Source organism: Halictus rubicundus, chromosome 11, assembly GCF_050948215.1.
Source record: "Halictus rubicundus isolate RS-2024b chromosome 11, iyHalRubi1_principal, whole genome shotgun sequence".
Classification (NCBI taxonomy): Eukaryota; Metazoa; Arthropoda; class Insecta; order Hymenoptera; family Halictidae; genus Halictus; species Halictus rubicundus.
This window is the reverse complement of record NC_135159.1, coordinates 9,998,952-10,015,990: the sequence shown is the minus strand read 5'-3', so window position 1 is coordinate 10,015,990 and position 17,039 is coordinate 9,998,952. Positions and strand designations below refer to the sequence as shown.

Genomic DNA, 17,039 nt, shown 5'->3' with positions numbered 1-17,039 from the left:
AAGAAAAGGAGCGGGGAAGTCCAGGCCGAGAAACAGATGAAGGAATCGAAATTTAACTGTGATTGTTAAAACGTTTGTTGAACATAAAAATTGTCTACGTTGTTTGTACAGAAAAATTAGAAACAAATTAAAAATTATGTTTGAAACAGAAAGGAGTGTTACAAATTAATCTAAATCATTAAACCATTTGCCAGTTCGAAATAAACAGGTAAAATATGTAGAAAAAAATTGCTTCATCCGGAAACCTCGTTTTCAAGAAATTAAAAAATAAGTATTTTTGCGCGCGAACGTTCTTGTTAACTCCCGATTACACACAGGTGGTTCAACCCAATTTCTTTGCACGAGACCTCATTTCGGGCACTAGACGAATTTTGTAATTGCAATTCCCCGAAAAAAAAAAGAAAAAAATAGAAAACGTACTCTGTATTCATCAATCTGGCAAGTAGTGCGTATCAACAAAAAGGGAAACCATACGATCTACATGTACATCATTATGAGCCATATTGTTTTGAATTTTCAAAAATTTGATTTACATGATTTTGTTTGTTATGAAAAGCAAAACAATTCTTACTTTTTTCAAGTAGCTATCAAATAATTGACGTATAATATATCAGAGTGATCTGACTGGCCGAAAAAAAATATTTTGAATCCCCTACAAAATATTCGTGGACAAGCGGTTAAATTTTCAGTAGGATGGTCGGTGCAAGGATCAGACAAGCTCTCGGCGATCAAATTTTAGCGACGAGAACGTTGTCGAAGCCTCGTGTTCGGAGCTGTTGGGAACCGGTTCGTCGACTTCGGGAACGATTAGGGTCGGTAATCCTGATCGCCGGGCGCATCGAAATCTTATCAGCGCTGACTTCGGAGGAGAAACTCGACCGAGAGCCTAGACGATACGGGGGGACGGTTCTGTCTTTGGGCGATTCGTGTAATAAATTTCCGTAACAACTCGTGCCGGTAGTTCGGAGGAAGTGCCCGGAAGCTTAGGTTTCGGGTCGTTTCCGGTTAATTAAAGGGAATTTATTAACCTGCGGCGGTGCCCGCCGAGCATCGACAATGTCACTTGAACCCGGCTTCTTCGGATCCGGGATCGAGATATCCTCGATCATCCTGTATCAGCCCTCTCCATTCACTATCTTCGACTACGAACATGACCCATGAACTTCTAACTTTCCACGTAACATTTCTAATAAAATCAAAATGATCACTAGCCTGACGATCTCTATGCGAAATCAAAATGTTCTGCATTAATCTGCGAATGAAAATTTTCCTATCACTTTTTTTTTAATGATTTTGATACTTTGAAGAAGAGTACTTCTCGCAACAACTCAATTTTAATTTCTTTTGCATTAAACAATTCATGGACATCGCTGATGACGTTAACAATATACTACAAAAAAGTCCCATAAGAAAATACTTCATAGTTCCGCAGCAAAAAAAATCCCAAAGTTCACCAAAAATCGAACTCCATAAAAATCATTGAATGTACATCACAGTGTACTCATTAATCGCTCGCAAAAAGTTGAATGCTCCCACTTGCATTTAAAAATTCACGAACGTCATCGAAACATTAACAAAACCGTACAAAAAGGTTCCGTAACGAAATACTTCATATTTTTCCAGCAAAAAAATCCCAAAGTCTACGACAAAATCGATCGTCGCATTAAAATCGTAAAGCTCATCACCTTAAATCGCGATGATTGGAAAAAAGTGGAAAGCCTCATGGAATTATGGGAGAACAAGCGACTAAACTGATGGTGTCCCCGCAGCCAATTTCCGGCGTGTGCCGCTTCCGGTGGGGGGGATTCGTTTTATTTTCAAAAACGCTGCGCGTGAAACGAGCAATTAGCCGAGCCACGCGAAGCAAACGCATTGGTCTTTTTAATTGCGCCCGATGATTGAACCTCCTAGAATTCGTTAATTGCGATTCCCCAGGACGAAGGTCGATTCTTTCGTTCGATTCCCGATTCGACTCTAAACACTATCATGCCGCGATTTTCCGAGCGTCGAGGTGTTCGAATGCACCTGTTCGCTCGGGAGCCATTTCGTGTTTCATTTCCGTGTTCGACTACATACCGGTTTTGCGAATTGCTGTTTTCGACGCGATGGACGATAGAGGACGCCATTTTGCACAATTTGAGTTAATAACGACGAGATGTTTCATTTTGAGCGGACTCTTTTGCGGGAAATTCGAAAGTTCGAAAGAGAGAACGAAAGTTTGAATTTTTCAGTGTGAAATTAATGTATAAATAAATATATAAATATATTAATATATTAATTAGTAAAGACGTTATTCTCTGTCTACTTTCGTTCTACTTTATTTTAATTTTATTTAATCGCTTTTGACCTTTCCTAGTGATGGGTTTAAGTATGTCGTCCTCTCGGCAGTTTCAAACAAATGAACAATGAAAGTTTTTTTTTCGGGGGACAAATAAAAATTAGTCCACCGTTCTAAATCCCTCGAAAATGGTTGCACAAAATGTCCACCTATGGTTTTCAACCATTTTCGTTTTACACTTTCATTTGACTGGTTATGCTGTTTTTAATACCTCGTGTTTTAAACGGATACATCGACTTAAAGCATAATCGTGGCAAATTGAAAAATGTCAATGGTGTTCGAACTTTTCTAGTGATGGGTTTAAGACTGTTTGACTGATTGCAAACATCTGTTGGAAATTTTTGTATTACTTTTCGTTGAGCTCGATCTGTGGTTGACTATATACCAAGACTAAGGCAAACGGGATTTCCTGTCGGTGTATAAGGATCGAGAAGACGCACTTGAAACCGAAACCGGTTATTCGAGCCACTCGGATCGCGAGGCATCGATTACCATTGAAAACTACACCTAAAGTTTGCGATGCAGACGCGCAATCTGCATCCAGGAAACACGACACGAACGGACCAATCCGCACCCGCCTCACGAAGTGTTGGCCGTCTTGTCCAGGACTTCAATTAATTAATTTCGAACGCTCCTGAGAGCAAGTACTCGTTCTACCCTTCAAACTTTCGAAACGCCCCCGTCAGCGAAATGTTCCTCGGTAAATTTAAAACTTCCCTTGAATAGCTACGGGCTATGTCCAATGTCTTATTAACAGGGGATCAACGTTCCATAACCTCAATTAGAGTGATCATCAACAGATAATTAAACACCGGCACGACATCCGTACTCCCAAAAAAGGAAAAATGAAACAAATAATTTGAATAATTTAAATATTCTATAATTGGTTGTAATATTCATACAATATTTTTCAATTGATATTTGTGTGTGTACAGTGCTTATGCCCATTACCACAAACGATCAGACTTAATTCAAACCGTTAAGAATGTATGATGGTTGACGATAAACTAATTTCTATTTGTTCCTCAAAGAAGCTAAACTTACGGCGTTCATTTGTTCGAAATTTTCAAGGGAGCGTCTCTTAAACCCATCACTAGAAAAAATCTTTCTTAGTAAAACCTTTCTAATCTTGACGAGAAATTTGAAGATTGTTGATTTTAGATGGATTTAAGCATAGAAATCTCCAAAATAAATTACTGTGAATTAATACCTAAATATGATGAAACTAATAACTATGTTCCTGATGGTTTTCGACGCATGATGGAAAAGTTTGGGGTTGGTGATGTCATCGTAGCGAAACACGTATACAATTAAGCACCGAAAGGGATTTCGAAGCTCACACTTGCCCGGCGATTTACATATGTAGATGTAGTTAATACATCCCTGAAATTACGTCAACAGGTTATTTAACTTACAACAAAGGATGCTGGGAAACACGCAAGCGAAATCCGAAGCGTCAACTTACACGTAAACCAACAATTGATGCTCGTGTAAACTTTATGACCTATTCTACCTTTACCCTTTGAAGTTTGCACCGGGCATTAACATTCTATATATGTATCACAGACACATAATGCATCATTGGTATCTATCGCCTCGTTTCATAATTTAATGTACCTTCGTGGATGACTATTGCCTGCTATAGTTCACACTGTACATTACAAATTATGTATTGCACAGTATCGAGTGCGGTAATTAATAATTCATTCCTCACTGTTGAATTTGTTATTCATTAACCATTAATATTTGAACACATTAATGCAGTATTCAATGCTAGTCGTACTAGTACATAAGTGGACCAATCAATAATTCAGTCTTCTCTGGTGAATTCATTATTTAGTTCCAATTAATATTAAATTATATTAATATATCAATGTTCATATATATTATTCAATAGTACTTTATTCAATATCAGAATGCGCTACTAACTGATGCGTTCATTATTTATGTTCAATTAATATTCAATTACTTCGACCTATTAATATATTATTCAATAGCATCTATTCTAAACAGCAAATGATTAAATAAGTTTATCCGAATCAGTGATTCAATAGTCACTGTTGAATTTATTTTTCATTTCCAACTAATATCAAATCACACTAATATATAAATTAAATAATGTATTACTCCCTCATACCATTACTCCCCACCATAGTAGTGCATTGAACGTCACAAGCACACTACACTCGACACCTCCATCGACAAAGGGCCAAATCGCCGAAGCAGAAGTGCAAACAACGTTCGTATCCATCAGCAGTGTCCACCTACCTTGACGTTCCCGTACTTCCAGGTAAACAGGACGACAGCTGGCAAACAGGCGATGACGCAGCATTCTAGGATCAAGATCGCCGTCCTCATCAGCCAATTCAAGGACACGACGCACGGCGAGTCATCCTCGCAGGACTCACAGCCCTCGGCACAAGGAAGACACTCAAAGACGTTCTCCACGTCGTACTGGCTCTCCTCGCCCTGCAATTACAACAAAGCAAATATGATGTACGCTATCCCTGAAGTAATGCACGCAGCATCTCCGAAGTCATCAAACAGTTATCATCGCATTAATCATCAAAAATAAAATAATTACAATCGAAATAACGTACTTTGACTCGTATACAATATTTAGAACTGGGTGAGAGACTAATTGAGTACACTCTAGTTCACTGGCACACGTGGGAATACTGATGGCATGAGGCTCGCTGTCCCCACTCCCAGCTTTGGCAGACCTAGTAAGAACGTTGAAGACTCGCTGTGCCCACTCCTATCCGTAGCAGACCTGGTAGCAACGCTGTGGAGGGGACAGAAGAGACCTCAGGCTCGCTATCCCTACTCCAAGCGTTAGTATGCCCAGTAGGACTGTTGGAGAGGGGATAGCAGAGGCCTGAGTCTCGCTATTCCCACTTCCAGACTTGTCAGACCCAGTGAGAATGCTGTAGAGGGGATAGCAAGCCTCAGGTCTCTGCTATCCCCACTTCCAAACTTGTCAGACCTAGTGAAAATGCTGTGGAGGGGATAGCAGAGACCTGAGGCTCGCTATCCCTACTCCAAGCGTTAGTATCCCCAGTAGGACAGTCGGAGAGGGGATAGCAGAGTCCTGAATCTCGCTATCCCCACTTCCAGACCTGTCAGACCCAGTGAGAATGCTGTGGAGGGGATAGCAGACCCCTGGGGCCTGCTATCCTTACTCCAAGCGTTAGTATGCCCAGTAGGACAGTCGGAGAGGGGATAGCAGAGTCCTGAATCTCGCTATCCCCACTTCCAGACCTGTCAGACCTAGTGAGACTGCTGTAGAGGGGATAGCAAGCCTCAGGCCTGTGCTATCCCCACTCCTAACCTTAGCAGATCTGGTAACAACGCTGTAGAGGGGATAGCAGACGCCTGGGGCCTGTTCGCAGTCTTAGCAGACCTGGTGGCATTTATGAGGAGGGTATCTCTATACTCTCACTTTCCCTACCGTTATCATCATCCGACCCACTTCAAATACTGGGAAGATAACAAAGACCCGAAGTATGCAATTTATCTTCTCAATATAATTCGGACAGTTCTATTAATTTTTGACGATACGAAACAAATGAGAGACACCCGAGGTTCATCATCGCATCCCCTAAACAGAATCTATCTGCAGACAACAGGACACCCGTGAGACCGAAATTGCCCCAGCACAATGGCAGCAGGTAAGAGCGAGCCCATCAAGGACCGAGTTTATCGAACCTAAACCGATCATACGCACACGACTGTAGATGGTACAAGGGCCGTAGTTATTGTCTTCGGTATGCTGGGGAGGTTTTGATGGGCTAAGCCAAATTTCCCTGAGCTTCTTACTTTTCATTGTTCGGAATCACACACGTCCGAGCCGCGGCGGTGTCCCAGAATAATCGCATAAGCTCGGATCATTTATCAAGTTTCGATGTTGTTAATCCTACACCGTGGTCGTAATTCAGGCTGTCCGCTGGTCGGTTCATTAACGTCCACCGCTGAAGCCCCATTAAAAGGAATATTGGCCCGGAAACAAATTTCCTCCACCATCGGCCTCATCCCTATAGCTATAACGGACTAACGATGCAGGACAACTTATCCTGCGACCGGGGTATTATAGTTCTCCAGGGAAATCCCGGTGACTACAAATCACGACGTCGTAAATCGTATTCACGATCGGGACTTAAGTTCCAACGGATTTATCGTTCGCACAAATCACGGTCGCGGGCGTTATGGTTTAGGATATTAGAGGCGACGAACCACGCCTACGACGGTCGCGGCACAATCGTCCCAAACTTGTACACGTCACCGGGAATCCAGGGAAATTTTCTGGGAAATGATTTTTCCCCTAGGGTCCCAGGTGTTTCAACGCCCAAGTGGGCTTTCAATACGGGTTGAAAAATAGAAAATAGAAATTTATCCTCCGATGACGCACCATTTTTACAACTGCGCAGTCGACGTAGTTCGAGAATATTTATTGTGTACTTTTTGAAACCCATTTGTCAAGGTACTTTTCATTCAGCTATGAAATTACGATTTTCATTTTCTGGGTCAAAATGAACCCGGCCGAGGGTTAATATGCAGATCCTAAAGGCACTAGACAAAATGGAATGACCCTTTTATTCAGTAGTATAAGTCAGCATGTGTCAGTAGTATAAGTCAGCGTCTAGTTAAACAAATAGTGTAGGTCAATGCTTTATGACACAAGTATAAATCAATATCTAGCGAAACAAGTAGTACAGGTCAGTAGTATAAACCTCGTGAAAAAATAGTATAGGTCAGTATCTAGTCAAACAAGTGTGTATAGGCCAATGTCTGATGAAAAAGTGGTACAGATCAATATATAGTGAAACAAGTAGTACCGGTCAGTAGTATAAACCTCGTGAAAAAATGTTATAGGTCAGTATCTAGTCAAACAAGTGTGTATAGGCCAATGTCTGATGAAAAAAGTGGTACAGATCAATATGTAGTGAAACAAGTCGTATAGGTCAGTAGTGTAAGTGAATATCTAATCCAACCAGTACTGTAAGTGATTAGAAACAAAAAATTTAAAAATTACAGATGAAAAAAGGGACACCGTTAACCTTTCATCGTGCCATACATAAATCTTTTTACCTGTAGAACAACATTTAATCTATTGATTTCAATTGTCACTGAAGCTACCTGTGAAACAAATTCCCACGAAGATTCCGCAGTCGAATAATCAGCATCTCCAATCGCAGGTCGCAGCATCGTTTACAGGATATCTCGCAACAATGGCCGCCGGTTCCACCGACCACGTAGCTTCACTTTATTGCCCCATTTCTTGTCGCCGGTGTGCCGGTGTGCCGGCGTGCATTTTCCCCGGTTAATTGCGTGGGGTTTCATCAATCACCGAAAAAGCCTGCGTGGACCCGGTGGCTCGCACTTGCTAAATTTCGCAAAACGGTCGAACAGCCTCCTACCCAACAACCCCGGCCGAAGCATTTCCCTAACCGATTTATTTCATTTCCGAGCCATCGAAGCGGCTATTTTTTCAAGACGTCGATCGCAGCGGCCATAAATCAACCGTCCTCCAACAGCCGACTTCTTCGATCATTCTTCCAATCGGTCCCCCTTCGCGTTTCTGTCTCGGCCTTCTTCCGCTCGGTCTCGCCGGTTTGTGGCTTCAGCTGCGTTCGGTCGCACGAGTCGCGCGCGTAGCGCAACCAACGATTTCTCACTGTTGCGATTCCTCGTTCGGACGGGGATTCTAATCGGAAAGCAATCAGCGCCGGCTGAAATGTCTCGGTCCAATCAGAAATGACAAGCCGTGTCCCACGGAAGATGTAACGTCGGGCCAATATCGATGATTCTCCTGGCGATCAACTGCCGATGGAAATTGCATGCTACCCCCCGATAACGCACTCGCCGGATCGGGGGAGCCGCCGTTGCATAGCGTTCGGAACGTTACTTCGATCGTTCGGAATAACAGCCGCCGCCGCCGCCGCCGCCGCCGCCGGTCTCCGTGTCGCAATGGTTCACCATCGATCACTGTTCTTTCGAATTACGAGCGCACGCGACAAGGAATTAGATTGCATCGAAGACGAAGGTCGGCTTTTTTTCGAGATCGGTTGCATTGCGACAGTCTCGCGCCGTTACAGTTGAGCGGGGATTTTCGGTGGATGGCGCATTCGAGGGTGAGTTTTGTTCGGGTGATTGGTGGTGGAGCTGTTCCACTTGGTAGGGGAGGCTGGTTTGTATTGGTTGTTAATTGGTGCAGTGTTTGTTTCGGGAAGGCACGATTTCAGCTACTTGGTTGAATTGATATTGATCCACTCTACTTGTTTGCGCTGACCTATACTACTTGCTTGCTTCTAGAAGGATTTCTTCTACTTGTTTAACCCCAGATACTGACCTATACTATTTTTTTAAATATTACCGACCTGTACCACTTATTCACTATGTATTGATCTATTCCACTTGTTTCATGAGGCATTGACCTATTATGATATCTACTACTAATCTGACCACGAATATAGGTATACTACTTCTTTGGCGAGACGGTTAGGTGTATACTAGTTGCCACACTAATGGACGTACTACTTGCCTCACTGAATATCTGGATTTTTTGCTGGTCTGACTAAGCGTCGGGATCTACTACATGTCTGACAAGAACGTTGACATATACAACTTGTTGGACCAGTCATTTGGCGCACAACTCGTCTGATCAGGCGTTCTCGTACACTACTTGCTCGACTGTACTAACTCTACTGAAGTCCGACTAATCATTCGACTCTACTACTTGCCTGACAAATCCTCGACCTTTACCATTTGCCTAACCATTCGTTTAGCTATAGTACGCGTCCAGCCGAGCATCTCGATGCACTGCTCGTCAGGCCAATCGTTTATCTGCATTCCTGGTCCGACGAATCGTTCACCTACACTACTTGTCCGACAAAACTTGTACCACTCGTCCCATCCCACATTCCGTCAACCCGAACTACCTGTTGTCCCGTTCGCCAACTCGAAGTCACCGTGTTCCCTTTCGCTGAGTATGAATCACGCATTTGTCTCCGCCAAACGGCTACCGGGAAATCTTTCCGTTGATCGCCGGATCCCGATGAAAACCTAACCCGGGCCAGGCTTTTGATCGATCCAGTCGGACACCAGGCGAAACCTGTGTTTCCAATCGCGTCACAAAGCACTTGCCCATCAGCTGGGGGTGTGCGGTGTTCGTTTCCGTTCTACCTGTTCATGCCATTCGATTCCCCCTGCCGTTCGGCTATTTCCCTTTTACAAAAGTGGGGGAGGGGAGACGGCAGACCGCGTTTATCATTCATGGCAGCGTTACATGCACGCTCTCACGCACGGGGACTCGAAAACACTGTCGGCCTCTCGATGGGAAAGTAATGGAAATTTCTACTACCCGGGGCCAACGAGCTCCGCGATCCAAAAAAAAAAGCGTAAGAGAATGAGGATTGTGTGATCTGTAAATGAGAATTCCGACCTCTCCCTTCGAATAGAATTTCTGGGGGAGGGGGGAATGATTGGTAAATAAATGAAACGATCCCACGCACACCGCTTTTCCCACCTAGCGTTACGCTCGGTAGAGAACCCCGGATTGCAATTAGCGAAAAATTGTCCATTTGGGACCGGTGTGTACTACCTGTTTTAATTAAACGCCTCCCGGGTTCGGCGTTTGCGACCAGAGAGTTCGAAACGTGTAAGCCAGTGTTCGGACACGATTCACAAGGTATGCGAGCCAGAAACAACGCAAGATGCTACGGAATATGGAGATCACGATCACGCTGAGTTCCACCGGTGTCAGAGTAACCTGCATGCGACAGAAACTACACCAAATACCGGCGAACTGCTCGCCAGACACACTTGCCGAGCTCCTTTGGGAGACATCGCGGCGGACTATGACTCGAATCCGTAATGAAAAGCTCGGTGGCGAGCAGACCGCGGAATATGGTCTTATCTGCTGCTGTTCGTGGCCCTCGCCTTCGGCGAGGACTCTGGAAAGATGACTTTTGGGGCAAACTGTGGTTTTCTGGCGCAGTTCTATAGATAAAAGTGGAGGGTCTCGTTGAGAGGATGTTTTATAATTATTTCGAGGGAATAATGCCGGTTGTGGTCAGACAAAAGAGAATATTTAATAGTGGAATTTCTGGCGTTTTTAATTTTGGTGCGAAATAGCAGAGTCTGTACAAGGATTCGAATATTTGCGTGATAATAAGTTGTTTAATTTGACGCCAACAAGAATGAAGACTCGCCACAGAGCGAAGCTCGATCGCAGTCGTAAACATCCCGTTAGGTGGGGAAAAGATAAAAATCACGAAGACACACACGCACGAGGTTTTTAATTAAACGACCATTAACGCGAGAGTCCGCGGGAAAGTTTGCAGCGTAAAATAACAAATTCCCCTCGACGACCGAGCGGGACAAGATTCCTGGCGAGACGCCAGAGCAACAAATATTATGTCTCCTAGAGACAGTTGGCGCCGAGCACCGGAAGCACGAAGGTCGAGTATAGTGACACTGGAACCCCGGGATCCCGAGCGATTTTTCATTCGCCGCCGCTATTGTGTCTCACCTTTCTCGACCCCGGTGCCTAGAAAATTCTGTCTGCTCCGAAGAATCCGTTCTCGAACGTTCTACCAGATTTTTTCCGAACTCGACGAGAGCTCCTGCAATTTATACTGCAATCAAAAACTCCGCGTATCCAAAAGTTTCAACTTTAAACATGACTTCTTTGTTGTTAATCATTTCTTTGTGAAACTGTCACTGGCGCATGCGTGACGTTTTTCCGATTAGAATGAGCACCAACACGATATGATTCGGAGTATATTTGTTTGAGTAATTCAGGATCTAGTGAAACTTCTATTATCCGAACCGATGACCTGCGTTATCTAAACACATTTTAAACGGGAAATTATGATCCGAACTGTACCGTGTTTGTACTCGTTTTAACCAGAAAAACACCACGAATGTGATGATAAAAGTTTCAGACAAAAATGATAAAAAAATAAACAAGTTCACGACACGTTTTAAACGACTCAATATGATCCAAACTGTACCGTGTTTGTACTCGTTTTAATCGGGAAAACGCCACCAATACGATGATAGGAGTTTCACAAAAAAATAATTAAAAATTAAGAAGCTCCATTAGAACCACGCAATTTTTATAGGGAGTTTTCATTTTAAAAATATGGGAGTCAGAGTGTATTTCAAGAGGGAAAAGGTGTCGCAGAAGGAGGTTCGCAGTTTCCAGAAAAATCGTTTTACGCGGTGCAGGTTACAGTGCGGCGACTGAGCCGGGGCTGTCAATTCGTTCGTCAGCCGGGAAAGTGGATATCGACAGCGGCAGCGGTAGTATCGTCGCGTATTGTCATCGGGAGTTAGGCATCCCGGGGGCGATTTGATACGGCGCACCTGCGACGGACAGCGAAACGATTTTCCATTGGCGGTTAAGCGGAACGATGTTAATTTGACGACCCGGCATCGACATTTTGAGCGGATCTCTTTTGTCGTCGGGCTGTTACGTTGCCGCGTTCCGCGCAGGGCCTGTCTCGCCAGCGTCACTGAAAACGCACATCAGAGACTACTAATCCACGCGCAACGGACACGACTAAACACATTAGCCACCCATCTGAATATTCAAACTTCAAAACAGTGCGATAAAACCGTCCATCAGAAGAAAAAAATTGAAAATCTGTCAAAACTCGGAAAACTTGTTCTCGGAAAATTGGACGTGTCATTCCGAACAATAGTTATTTGAAAATACTTCCAAACCACTCTCTCCCAATTTCCTGTATATCACAAAATATAACGGACAAAAAAATTGACAACACAAAAATGGTGTCAAGAGTTCATCCTTTAAAACATTATACTTCACGTAGATGCCTAGCGTCAAAAAATAATTGAAAAATGCGAAACATGATCGAAATCAAACGCAATCAGAAATTTTCTTTGATGAACCAGACATTCTGGAACTGGTTCATCGTTCCGGAAACGGTGTTTCAGCGAAGCTTTCCGGGGAGTCAATGGGTGCACGCATGATTGTTTTCCGCACCCGTCACGTGCGTGAGCGTATAGGTGAGAGAAAAAGTAGAGAGGGTGTCGAGGCGAAATTAATTTTACGCCACCTACGTGGCTTCGCAAGCAAATGCGCGGCCAGGTGGATCAAATTGAATTCGGCTGCATGGGCGCAAGCGATAGCATGGTATACCCTGTCACCGGGGCTGAATTAAAACCGCCTTGTTTCTTTTACGGAACGGTTTATCGTGTTATCATCGACGGGAAGGGCGGGAATTGATTCCGCAGCGAAGCCTGCAACCCTTTCCCGCCGTCCCTGAGAACCGCGGCCCATCAGGTGCTCGTTTCGCACGATGCTCGTCGCATGAGCTGATCTGATCCCTTCTAGCCGTGAATCGAAGGATGTCTGTCCGGGTCTGGGAATTTTTAATTAATATTTTGTTGGGGGATCTGAAGTGGGTTTTAGGGTTGGGGTTGAGTGATGAACTATTTATTTTTCGGCTGGATAAGTGTCCCAAAGGGTAAATGCTACTTCTATATTTTATATCTGAGTTGCAATACTTCTGTGTTCTTGTAAATTTCTATATTTTTCCAATTTTCTACATTTCCATATTTCTGTACTTTTGTAAATTTCTATAATTCTATATTTCTGTATTTTTGTAAACTTCTATATTTTCCCAATTTCTTACATTTCTATATTTCTGTATTTTTGTAAATATCTACATTTCTACATTTTTCCAATTTTCTGTATTTCTCTATTTCTATATTTTGTTTCTTTGTTGTTTCCCAGAAAACAATTTGCTACGTTGCCGCTGGAAAAATAATTTACTACACTTTTATTCGTTTTTAGAAAACAAATTGATGTCGTGTTATTCCGTAGAAAAACCATTTTCTGCCTCGCCATCGCTACAAGACAAGTGCTACTTTGTTATTCAGTTAAAGAACAAGTTGAAACTTTGTTATTCAATATAAAAACATTTTTGTCTACTTTGTTGCTCGTTTGGACAATCGACTTATGCATGACCTATTTTCGGAAAATATGTGTTTGCACAGCTCCAAAACGAGTCCATGAACGAAACCAAATTGGACGACGTTGGCGATACTTTTAGAATAACTATTTCCTAATTGCGCATTTTACGACTGTGATCAAAGTTGCCGCGGGCCACAGTAAAACACAGGAAGTTTTATGCAGTTTAATACGTTTCCCCGTTAATTTTCATATCGCTGGTTGTTACTGTTGAAATAGTATTTAACTCCATTTCCTCGTAAGTTTGCTGCAAATGGATTCATAAAACATAAATTCGCGTAAGCTTCTGCAGTGTATTGTGAATAATATGGACTACAGTGACACATTTCCATGTTTGCATTTCGAATAATAATTTTGGGTGTAAATCCCTGCTATCTTTATTCTTGTTGTTGTTACTTTTATCGTGATTAAATGACATATGTATTATTATACGTTATTATTATCTATGAATTTACTATCTGGAGTTCATTTTTCGTAAACATTTCGCTGTAACAATTGTTATCGCTCTCCAGAGACGGACTTGCGAAACATCATATGATTTTGAACCATGCAAACACGCGAATTTACCGTACAAGTGAAATAATACATTTACTAAGCGTATATTCTGTTATTTGTATTAATATTGTGGTAGATGAGATTACAAACTTATTTTAAACATTACAGTGAAAATACTCACCTAACAAACAAAGTAGAAGCAAAGTAAAATATGCAAATTTAAACAAATTAAGATCTACCTCTGCTAATTAAAATTAGGGAATAAAAAGAGACGTACATTTTGTGCTACAATTCTTCAATCCTTTTTCCACCAATGAATTTTTGAACAGAAAGAATTTTCACCGTGACTACATTTCTCAAATAATTTTCACATGAGAGAGCTAATTGTAAGGTCCTTATGCGTTAATTAATTAGGATCGGGGTCAACCAGTTCTGATGATGGAGCATCCAATGGAACTGTCTGTTTTACAAATTCATTAGAAGTTGAAAGTAATCTACCTCGATAACCTAAATTTTATGCTGATGCAACGTTACTGCTGCGAAAGCCACAAATGTGATATGCTATCTGCGATTCAATTGGAATTCACCCCCAAAAATGGTTCACTTTTAGGAATTTATTACTGACGAACTAGATGACGTGGGGATGAAACACCTTTCGCAATGTATTCTAGCATGATTCAATATTGTAGACATATTTTTGTTGCACTGAATGATTAACCCATTATTCGAGTATTAATTTACATAATTTAAATCAATTCGTCGTTATAATAAATCAGTTTATTTTATGTAATTCAGTTCAATTTATTTTCAACATTATTAAATTTACTGTAATTTCAATTAATAATAAACGAATAATATATAATTTAGCGAAATAAGAAAATAAGTTAATTTATTCGCTATGCCAGAAATTGCTTCACACTTAACTTGAACTCTTTTAACCATATTCATGAGCAAATGCATTTCTGCATCTGCGTTTCTGTAATGTTTTACAATAATTGTGTTAGCATGAAAACGATTTTTATTTGCCATTCGGCGCCATTATCTTACAAATGGATTTTCCAGCATATCCGAGGCCAGCAGGAAAACACTGGGCAAAAGTAATTATTAATATTTTCAATAAGTCCAACAACGAAGATATAATGTGCATCGGTGAATACTGCAGCGGCTGTTCACACGATTAAATATTTGTGTGCAATTAGACAGAGGATATAATGGCATACGTTGTTTTCTTGCAACGTCATACACCCGTGTTTATCGAGGATAATGGCGGCAGAATGTGCTCGCTTATAAAATCATTTTACCATTACATAAAGAACAATCGGATAATTTCGTTCCATACACGTTTATCGAATTTATAACCCAATTTGTCAACCTCCTTATTAAAAATTGTACATTTTGGAAATGACTTACCATCATCAGCTTTTCGTACTCTTCCTCGATGACAGTGCCATTGTAGTATCGATTCACTGATTTCGTGTCCGGATAATAAAATCCACGTTTGCAAACGCATCTGTAGCTTCCTCGGCGGAATCCTAGCCCGGGAATGGCTATACACTGCAACAGCAATTATGCATTTATGCACTTCAAACAATCTTGCATTCTCTGTGCCTTTGAGTCACATCTCTCAGTCGCCGAATTATTTTTTCCGAATAAATTTACATAGGCAATATTCTTACTTATTTTTAGAAAGCACATTTTCACTTATCTTTATTCATAATTGAGATAATCTACCCTTTGTGCCTTGAAATTGCAAGTTTGTAAACTTTATTTAATTTACTCCCCCATTTTTATAAAAATCCGAATCTTCAGGATCTTCGATCGACTGATTCACAAATAATGAAAAATACCGAAGAATTCCTACAAAATTCTGTAAGAAAATGTTTAAAAAAAAATCACTCACTTCTGTGGTTCGCTTCTTGCACTTGTCGCTGGCGGCAAATATGTTCAACTGTGTGGATCCAGGTGGCAACGGGCACTGATCTATGTCCAGTCTGCGTAGATCTATGTCTATACCGCTTGTGCCTCTGAAGCAAAAAGAGAAAAAATATTCTAAAAAAACCTGACAGTAAAACCACAACTCCCAAAACCATCGAAACCACAATTCCCAAAAATATCTACCTCGCGAAATTGCCAAAAATCACAATATCCGAAACCAAACTGCACAGTAATTATTAATTAAGAGGCAACTTTGTTACACCAGTTTAATTGAGGAAAATAATTTCCTCTTGAAACGAAAGAACGGAAATGAATTTTTACCAGAGAAATGGTAAGTACTCCATTCATAGGATTAAAAGTTAGAATTCATTTAAACCTCGGAAAATACCGCGGAATTGGTGAGTTAGAAATTTAAATTTCGCGCCGCCGGAAGTGAAGAGTCAACAGAACGCGGCGGTAATTGGTTGCGCGTTTCCGGCAAGCGAATTATATGAACAAACATATAAGTTAATAGTTCGCCGCGGAGGAATGAAACGGTTCATTACGATCTGTTGAGCTAATTTCATGGAACGACACGCACTAATGAGACCGCCGACTGCGTTTCCGGTAAGCATAATTAATTACATTCTATCCACACGAGACAGTATCGGTTTGAATTCGTGCCAATCGTGAGGTGATATTCCGCTAAACATAGTGACAGACACGCGATTTAATAAGGAGCCCTCGAGTTAAGCTCGTTTACCCTTAAGCGAATATTACTTAATCTTCATTAGAATGTAATATTAAATGATGGAACCTCTACGCAACTATAAAATTAACGTTAGGATCTGTCATGGATTCATTTATCAAGATTTGTGTACTTTCGAAGATACTTCTCGAAGTCTCATTAATCTTTCTGAAATTCCTTTTCTCACATCCCTGAGTTTAATTTAGTTAGAAACTGAGAAATCAAATGACGATTTTTAATACCCTGGGTAACAATACACCCGGGTCCGAACGTTTAGTATACATGTATACTTTGCGATAATAGCGACACAAGTCAAAGGAAAAGTAGAAAATTGTTTGAAAATATGATTAGAAATTACCTTGTCAATTAAATTGATGAACAGGAAGAATATTACTCATAACACAGCTCCAAACACAAGGACTTGTTCACAATGACAATCAGGTACACAACTGACAATGACACGCACTTGTAGTAGATCACACGATTCGGAAGGAGCGACCTAACTGCCCTCTACCGGTCAAGTCCTTGGACCATATATACTTAGG

At 41.5% G+C, this 17,039-nt stretch overlaps 2 protein-coding genes across 3 annotated transcripts in view; both read right to left on the bottom strand.

Annotated features, from left to right (window-relative positions):
* LOC143358931 (metabotropic glycine receptor) overlaps positions 1–17,039 on the bottom strand; it is a 152,756-nt gene that overhangs the window by 63,644 nt on the left and 72,073 nt on the right. The window contains exons 3-5 of the mRNA XM_076796469.1: positions 15,733–15,856; positions 15,243–15,386; positions 4,607–4,807 (exon numbers count right to left, since the gene is read on the bottom strand). Coding sequence (XP_076652584.1) covers positions 4,607–4,807; positions 15,243–15,386; positions 15,733–15,856 — 469 coding nt within the window. The remainder of the gene's footprint in view (positions 1–4,606; positions 4,808–15,242; positions 15,387–15,732; positions 15,857–17,039) is intronic.
* The window catches only part of LOC143358944 (uncharacterized), a 321,603-nt gene that overhangs the window by 282,101 nt on the left and 22,463 nt on the right, over positions 1–17,039 (bottom strand). The window lies entirely within an intron of this gene.